This window comes from Hippocampus comes, unplaced genomic scaffold, assembly GCF_001891065.2.
Source record: "Hippocampus comes isolate QL1 unplaced genomic scaffold, H_comes_QL1_v1.1 scaffold295, whole genome shotgun sequence".
Taxonomy (NCBI): domain Eukaryota; kingdom Metazoa; phylum Chordata; class Actinopteri; order Syngnathiformes; family Syngnathidae; genus Hippocampus; species Hippocampus comes.
The window spans coordinates 1,161,740-1,170,464 of NW_017804848.1; the positions used below are offsets into that span (position 1 = coordinate 1,161,740).

The 8,725-nt window shown below is 57.9% G+C and overlaps 1 protein-coding gene across 1 annotated transcript in view; it reads left to right on the forward strand.

The window, feature by feature from the left end:
- Nucleotides 1-64: 64 nt before the first annotated feature.
- Nucleotides 65-8,725, forward strand: part of LOC109520309 (nesprin-1-like) — a 19,799-nt gene continuing 11,138 nt past the window's right edge. Inside the window, exons 1-11 of the mRNA XM_019877435.1 lie at nucleotides 65-338; nucleotides 467-619; nucleotides 1,008-1,148; nucleotides 1,512-1,649; nucleotides 1,749-1,934; nucleotides 2,017-2,130; nucleotides 2,209-2,361; nucleotides 2,429-2,512; nucleotides 2,585-2,725; nucleotides 6,648-6,761; nucleotides 8,128-8,364. Coding sequence (XP_019732994.1) covers nucleotides 243-338; nucleotides 467-619; nucleotides 1,008-1,148; nucleotides 1,512-1,649; nucleotides 1,749-1,934; nucleotides 2,017-2,130; nucleotides 2,209-2,361; nucleotides 2,429-2,512; nucleotides 2,585-2,725; nucleotides 6,648-6,761; nucleotides 8,128-8,364 — 1,557 coding nt within the window. The 5' untranslated portion in view covers nucleotides 65-242. The remainder of the gene's footprint in view (nucleotides 339-466; nucleotides 620-1,007; nucleotides 1,149-1,511; nucleotides 1,650-1,748; nucleotides 1,935-2,016; nucleotides 2,131-2,208; nucleotides 2,362-2,428; nucleotides 2,513-2,584; nucleotides 2,726-6,647; nucleotides 6,762-8,127; nucleotides 8,365-8,725) is intronic.

Genomic DNA, 8,725 nt, shown 5'->3' on the forward strand with positions numbered 1-8,725 from the left:
GGCAGGTAAGCGGCCGGCGCGTCGGGGCCTCGGGTGAGCTAGCTCCATCGTCGCGTCGCGTCGCGTCGCTCGCTCGGTTGTTCGGATGGCGCTCGGGCCTCCTTGGCCCCGAGCGGCCGCCGCGAATAATCGCAAGCTCCCTTTGATTGGAAACTTGCGGATTTGTCGTGAACCTCAGGGTCCAGCGGAGGTGCCGAGAAGGTTTGGAGCGGATCGAGTTGGAGCTGGAGGACAATGAAAAAATGCAAGAGCAACTGCAGGCGGTTCGGCTTTGGTTGACGGAGGCTGAAGGACTCTTGTCAGAGATCGAGCCGAGCGGCGGCGCGGCACGACCGGAGGTACGAGCGCCGTCCGGCTCCGCGGCAAAAGCTCGCCGGCGAACAAATTCCGCGCGGGCGATCGCGAAGACTTGCAAAGTTTGGAGAGTGGAGCAACGTGGTGCGCGTCGCGTCTGCCCCGCTTTCAGGCCGTCCGCAGCCAGTGGAGCGTCCGCGAAGCGCTCGTCCAGGCCGTTCGCGAGAGGCTGAAGGCAAAGTACTCGGAATCCGACGCCGTCCCGGCGGAGATCGACGGCCAACTGCGGGAGGTCCAAAAGGCTCTGGAGCGAGTTGGGGCCAAGGTAAACAAACAGCTGACCCGTGGTGTGTCCATTGTAGGTCATCCGGGTGAGGGGGGGGTGGGGGGGGGGGTCCATCCACACAAGTTGAGATATTTCAGGTATCACAAATGCAAAAGAAAAAAGAGTGAAAGTTGTGCTTTCACAAAGAGCTCTTTTTCGGCGAATTGTTCTCGGAGAAAAGGCGTGTCATCAAGAAACTTGTTGGACTGCTGCCGACTACAGAACGGCCAAAGGTAGAAATGTCCTTGGAGCTTTGGAGCTCCATTTTCTGCAGGCCTTCACATTGGAGTCAAATGGTCAAAAATGGCCCGCAGTTGGACAACGACGACTGGCACTAAAATGAGTTGAAGGCCGAAGATTTCGCTTTTTGCCCCATTTGACGTCGCAGGTTGAAGAGGCCGCGCAGAAGAGCGGCCCCGCGCGCAGAATCGCGGCCGAACCGCCGGAGACGCGAGCCGGCCCGAGGTCGGTGCGGGAGAGGCCGCGGGGACCGAGTTCCGACGCGGCGGACGCCCGACGCGCTCAGGAGGTGAGCGCAGCTCCAGGAAGCCGCAATGCCAAGCGCGGCTCCGTTCGCCAAGCGCGCGCGCCGTCGCGTCTGCGAGCGGCCGCCGTGCGATGAGCTCGACGGGTGGCGCTCGCGCGGGGCCCGGAGGCGGACGTGCGGTCGCTCGCAGAACGACCGCTGGAGGTGCAGCGGCTCCGCGCGCAACTCTCCGAGCGGGCGCAGCGCGAGACGCAACTCGTCAGCAAGGCGGCGCCGAGCGTTTTTCTCGCTGGTTCGGTTCATCGAGCCGCGTCCGGCAAAGTCAACCCACCCGACAACTTGGCGCTTGAAATTGATCCTGAGGGAAAACGTCGGCTTTGACGGTCGCCGTCGCTTTGTGCGCAGACGCAAGCTTGGCTGGAGGAGCGTCGGGAAATGATCCGCAGCTGCGAGAGCTGGATGTCGGAATCGCGAGCGTGGCTGGCCACCCCCCGCACGTACGCCACCTCCAAATGTCTGAGCGAGCACGCCGGAGCTCTGCAGGTCAGCGGCGGCCGCCAAATCGGACCCCGCCTCCCGCCCGCCGTGTCGCAGGACGACGTTTCCCTCCGCCTCTCCCCTTTTTGTGCGGTGACGTCGCAGACGGTGCTGAACGACGCCGCGCGGATCCGCGAGACCCTGGGGGCTTTCTCTCCCGCCCCGGAGCGAATGTCCGACGCGGCGGAGGTCTCGGCTCTCGGGGAGCGGCTGGCGGAAGCCGACCGGCAGCTGGCGGCCGTTCGGGACGGCTTGGCCCGACCTTTGGCTCAACTGGAGCGCGCCGCCGCCGTGAGTCCCCCTCGGATAAGCTTTCGCCGTCACAAGTCTTGCCCTCGCCCACGTCCGCTCGTGTCGTCTCGCCGCTCCCAAGGAGGTGAGGGCCATGGAGACCGAAGCCGGGGAGATGGAGAAGGACGTCGCCGAGATCCGGAGCGCCTTCTGTTCCCCGGAGACGTTGTCCGGCCCCGACGAGAAACACCTGAAGGTGACGCCGTGCGCTTCGTGTCCTCGGCGGCAGCGAGAGGCGCCGTGGGGAACTCAAGAGCGCTTTGGCCGCACGCAGATGCTGGAGCGGAGGATCCGCTCCGTGAGGAGCGGCGTCGCCGACATGCAGGAAGCCAGATCGCGCCTCCGTCTTCCGGAGAAGGCGGACGAGACCTTGGCCGTCTTTGGGCTCGTGGATCGGCTCCAGACGCTGCTGCCGGACCTGGACCAGGTTCGGCGCTCAAGTACTCGCCGGGCCGGCCGCGACAAAGTCACCGCATGTGTCGCTCTCATTGTAGAAGGTCAGCATCCGGGAAGCCGAACGTCAGCGGGCGACATCCCCGACGCAACCGGAGCTGCCCGCCGGCCCCGAAGAGAGCGAGGTGAGCCGGCGCCGTCCCGGTTCTCCTTCTCGCGAGTCCGACGGAACGAGCCGCTGTCCTGTCGCCGCTCAGGCGGACGACGACGCCCGGCCGGTCCGCGTCGGGGTCGCCCCCGCCGAGGATGACGCGCCGCGACGCGCCGAGGCCCCGCCCAAGATTACGGAAATGGCCGCGCCTGAGCACGGTCGCTCCGGGAAGGCCGACGACATGCCGGTAAGAGCCGCTCGCCCAAATCGGAATTTTGCCTCCACGCTGTGGGGCTTTGGTTTTCTTTCCGCAAAAACTGCACCAAAACCTTGTCATTTATTTGCCGATTGGATGCGATTGACGGTCAGCATCTGATCGTTCCGCCATCGAGGGGGAGCGCACGCGGCATTTGTCAGTGCGCTGCTGGGCGGTCTTTGGAAATAGCTTTGATGTCTACAACGCTTTGAACGTATACGTGTTCTAAAATTGCCGTTACAGAGCGCTGGCGTCAGGCTGAAAACAAATCAGGCTCATGTAGAAGATCAAAATTGCATGACAAAATATGTTGAGCATTTTTCCTTTTTTCTTTCATTTTGACTGAGCTCTTTCAGTTACTTTTCGTTGGTTTTCACAGCAAGTGTTATTGGATCGATCGAGATCGATAGAAGAGAAAGAAGCATTTGTTGTGCAAAATGAAAACAAAATCACTCTGTAATCGAAATGAATTTCACAATGAATTGACAAAAACGAAAACAAAGGACATTTCCCCTCCGGTTTTTTTTTCCAATTTTCTTCATCAACACTTTTGGTTTTCCTTCTCCGCAATAACTTTGTTCCAAACGGGGTCAGGCAGTTTTTGTCCCTTGCTGCGGTGTTTTGGAAACGCTTGCGCTTCTCGGGTCCGGAATAGACGCCGCACAATGAAAGGGGCTTCCAATGGGTGGCAAGACGCTAACCTGCGAGATTGGTCGCCTTCAACGCCTCCTTGTCAGCCTCCACGGCGACAGCCGCCGCTGACTCGGACTCGCCGTCGGGCCGTTTTCACATTTGATGGCGAGCATTTTGGAGCCCGTGCGTCTTGTCTCCGCAGCCGGGGCGCCACGGCGGCCGGGGCGAGGCGGGGGCCGCCGGGGAAAGAGCGGAGGCGGGCGCCGGAGGTGTTTTGTGGTGGCTCTGGGGCGCTTTGCCGGCTGCTTCGCCAGAGGTAACCCAATGAGACGCAGACCGTCTCCATTTTCTTCTTGAGTCTCTCCGCCGCTTCTCCCCGAATGGCCTTCGCACTGCACGCCACCCGACGGGCGGGCCGCCCTTCGCCGCTCCCCCCCGGCAGTCATATTTTGCTTTCTTTTTTGGGGCGTTTAATGCCCCGTTTCAATGTTTTTTCATCGGAATTTCTTTTTTTATGCCCTCCCCAGCCGCCGTATGAAAGGGACGAGCGGCGCGCGCTTTTGCCCCCGCTCACCTGGCTGCTTGCTTTGTTTAGGGTTCCGGCGGCACCGAGCGGAGTTCCTCGGAGGATTCGTCAGCCGCCCCCGAGTCTTCCCCCCGGTGTCCGAACGACAGCGGTCGCACGGTAAACACCTCCGCCTCCACCTCCGCTTCCTCTTCGGCCTCCAAAAGCGCGGCCGCTTCCCAGCAGAGATGTTTGCTCTGCTAGCCGTAGAAAGTCTTGTCAAGGCCGCGGGCGGGCCGCTCGCCTTTCGATCCCGAGTCGGAAAGGCCGCCTTTCCCCTTGGCTAACGCCCCGTCGACCAAAGTCAGCGAGGGGGGGCGGGTTTGAACCCAAGCTGGAGCTGCGGCGTCGCTCGAGGCTTCGAGACCAAAGGACAATGAACACATCCCACCACTTTTACGATGGCACCGACGCGCCCGGAATCCATCCGAGACGCGCCGGGACTGTTGGACAAGGCGACGACCTCGCCGGTCCTGAAAGCGACACGCCACGAACAGTCGTCGTCCTTCATTGGGTTATGCGCTGTGAAAGTGTAAATAATGCCGTCCGATTCCCCGAAGAAGGAAAAAAAAACAAGGTGTATTTGCATGTGGTCGTCATTCGCCTGTTTTTCGTCTGAATCATTTTGCCGAAACGCAAGACGGAAGCGATTTGGGGTGAAGCCGATGCCGTCGCACTATGAATGCTTTTGTAGGCCCGCGCATGAATTTTGAGCGCCGATGCGTCGCTTTAACGAAATCGACTTGACAACTTTGTCGCGTTTGGGCGGCGAGGGCATTGGCTCGTGAGCGAGGGGCCGGCCGGCTAAAATCAAGCTGGAGCGCGATGAGTTCAGCATGTTAGCTGGCGTCCCGCACGGACCTGCTTTCTTCTTCCTTATTTTGGGGGTCGCACTCATCGACACGTCCCGCGTTGCATTTTCTGATCTTGTTTGCTAATATGCTAATCAGCCGTTTGCATTTCAACACCGTGCAAGCATGAATGGAAGTTGGCGCGATGACGTTTCGGCGCGGCGGCATCGCCGGCGCTCTTTGACGTGTTTACTCATCGAACTGACCGCCGGCGACGGGTGAGCCGATCGTTCCCCTTTCTTGCCGCCGCTACGCGGAATGCCCGCGCGGGGAGTTCTTTTCACCTCCCGGCATGAAGTCTTACAAGGTCTGCACGAGTGACGTCTTGCTGCCCTCTTGGCCGTGTACTCGGGTGCCAATAAACCAGTAACATTGATCCACCTCTGAAGTCTCTTCCTGTCTCTCTTTGCCCCTCGCGGGACCAATAACCAAATAACACTCACACATTTGCTTGGACTTTTTTTTTTTTCCCTTTCCAACACATAGACAACCTCTGAAATGGAACGGGGCCCGTAACATTACAAAGTCAACAACTAAACCCATAGGTGTCAAACCGCCGTCCTGCATGTTTTCCAAGTCTCCCTGTTGCAGCACACCTGATTCAAATGAACGGGTTCAATGTCAGGCTTCCGCAGAGCTTGCTGCTGATATGATCATTTGAGTCAGGTGTGTTGCAACAGGGAGGCTTGGAAAACATGCAGGACGGCGGCACTCCCTCCAGGACCTGAGTTTGACACCTATGTAAACCATCTGCAAGTCAGTTGACATCTTTGTGGGTTTCATTGAATGTTTTTATTTTTTTCACTCAATTCCTGCTGCTGTTTTGAAACATTTTTGGCAACTTTCTGACGGATGTCGGGATGGAAATTCATGCAGTTCATGAAGGGGGGGGGCGGGGTCGACAGTTTAGCTGGACTCCAAACTGAAATGGCATGTTTCCAGGAGAATACGTTTTCTTTGTCCAACCGAAGTGCTTCTACTTCGCCATAATGGCCAGCAGATTTTAATGTTCACATGTACTGACAAAATGGCGACGGACTTATGCGTTGTCATAAGCACGTCAACTTTGCGTGTGCGTTCAATGGAACGTGTGAGGCAAGAGGTCAGCAATTTCTCTCAAGCCCACAAGAGGGAGACAGTACGCACTGCTTCAACGAGTCGACGAGAAATCGCCCAAACGGCGTTTTATCCGGACAATGAATTCCGTTCGGACATTTTTTTTTTTTTTTTTGCTTTGATTCGTGAGCGAGGTCTTGGGAGAAGAGCGCCGCCGCGTTGTGCCAGACGACTCAAGTCAAATCGATTTCTTTATCACAGAAAAGTCTCGGGGCAAAAAAGTCGAGTCCCTTGCCTCCAAGCAGCACTTCGGCAAATTGACAACAAAAAAAGAAGCTGCGTCGTCCAAAACGACGGGACAAACTTTTATGAACTGGTACTTCAGAATCTGATGTTGATAATTACTTTTGATTTGACCGAACCCATTTAATCCCCCAAATTTCCCAGACGTTTAAAAGTCAAAATCAGGTGTCATTGGTTGCCCATTTAAGTCATCAGTCCTCAAAAAACGTAGAGCCCTTTGAATTAAATCCCTGTTGTCCTTCACAAATGTGACCTGTGCGACTAACTTTCCAAAGTTTTTTTCCTCGCGTTTGTTTTGAGCGTCGGAGAGGGTTAAGCTTGATCACCGCACGCGCTCACACTCATGAAACTTGGACGTCTTGATTTTCGTTTGGGGGCGGGGCGGGGTGGAAGGGTCGACTCCGCCTCGGACCGCAAGCCGGAAGCGGCGCACCTTCGCGCCGCCCGCCGTTCCGTGCCATCTCGTCACCCGCGTCAGGTGTGCCATTGCTTTGCGTGTGCGCAGGACGCGCCGCTGCGGGCGGAGGCGGCTCCACTCGGTCCGGCGGCCGGCGAGCCGAACGCGTTGGAGGCCGGGACGGACGACGACCAAGTGGCGCCGCAGCTGGTCGCCTGCCAGGTAGGCCGCGCCCACGCTGACTTTCCCGAGGTCCCGAGGAGAAAAAGCGACACCTTAAGTACAAGACGAATAGAAGTCGAGCCCGTCACCGACATGCACTGACTGCTCCAAAAGTTCGCGCCCTCCAAATGTTCCCAAAGCAGCGATATTGGCTTTCGGCGGATGGCAAATTCCGTCGTGCTTGTGCAGTTGACAAAAGTCCACCAGTGTGTCGCTGTCGCAGGTTCAAAATTCATTAAGTCACTTGCTTTGGTGGGGGGGGGGGGGGGGGGGCGGCGCCGGCCGCGACCGGTACATGATTGACAAACGCGGCCGGTTGTAGCAGAATATTTGGTCCGCCTCAATAAGCAACCGGCGGAACCGAGAAGCAACAGCTCCTCCTTGTGGCAAAACTAGAGCACAGGTCAACTTCAACGGCTGTTCCGCCTTCTCAAGGTTCACGTGTTTCGATTGCAGTCTTGTCTGCGGCACCGGACGTCGTTGGCGCTCAGCAGTTTGCGGTTGCCGCTTGTGATCAGAGTCGTTGCGCTCATCTTTGATCGTTCTCATTCAGAGTTGGTTTTGTACAATTCACGAGGGGACGGGCAAAGAATGGGAACCTGGAGGGCCCAGAGAAGCATTTTAAAACGGTACGCGTCAGCTCCGATCGTTAACAGGCTGCCGAAGTGCGTCGGCGTGCCTTCGCGTCAGGCTGTTGCTCATAATGTCGCGCGCGCGCCGATGCGTATGCGGAACGGGTCGATGGCGGGAGGTCGGTTGATCGAAAAGTAGATGTTCAGTGAAAAAGGTTTGGGCGCCCCTGCGTTGGATCCTTGTGATGTGGTGTGAAACGTTCTGTAAAGCGCTTTCACTGTGGGGAAAGCGCGATCCAAATCACGATGGATCATCTTGTATTGGGAGCGAAAGAGCGAGGAGGAGGCCGAGCTCCGTTTCCTCTTTCGACTTGCTTCCTTTCCACGAACACAATTCGAGATCCATTTTATTGCGGATGGCCACCTTGCATTGAACAGCACGATTGTATTGCGTCGTATCATCTTCTCCAAACTTACGTCGGGCATTTTGCCACTTTGTCAAAGCGCAAAAAACGCTGAAATGTTCTTTCTCTGTCTGAGTGTCGCTTAACATGAAGCGGAGCCGTTTGCCTCTCCCGTCACTGGACACTCGATTAGGGACCCCGCCGACTGACGGGATGTTGAGCGGCCACCGGTCCGTTGCTCGTCCCCACTCGTTCTCCCGGCGGCCGGCCGACCGTCTGTCAGAAATGCGATGCCTTTTGTCCACGTTCCGCATCACGTGGCCGCGCAAACGTCAAGTCGCGTGGGACGTTTGGAAGGTCGTGACGTCGGCTTTCGTATGGCGGCCTCAGGAGCTGCTGTCGGAGCTGGAGCGCAAGGTGCGCTCGCTGTCCGAGTCGGGCCGCCGCCGCCTCCCCGTCCGCCCGCCCGGGGACGGCGGCGCTCGAGAAGAGGCCGAGGGCGGAGAGACCGCGCGGGAGGAGGAGGAGACGGCGGCCGAGGGACTTTGGTCCAAACTCGAGATCGTCAAGGCGCAGCTCTTCCACTTCCGGAGCCTTCTGCGGCACAAGCGGCCCACAGTGACCGAGGTACAGCCGGGGGGGGGATTTTATTGGACTAAACTAAAGCTAAGAAGCCGCGACCTATTTGACTTGGACATTTTCATTTTATAGACTGACTTTAACGTCATTGATTCATTTCATGCCCAAGAAATAATGTCGTCAATAAATGGCTCTTTGTGTCATTTACTTCCTGGTCGCGAGCGTACCGGAGCCCGTCCCCCGCCGTCTTCGGGCAGTCGGCGGGGGACACCCTGAACCGGTTGCGATCCAATCGCAGGGCACACCGAGACCAAAAACCGTCCGCGCTCGCACTCGCGCCGAGGCACACATTTGGAGTGTCCAATCAGCCTGCCGCGCGTGTTTTTGGAATGTGGGAGGCAAGCGGAGG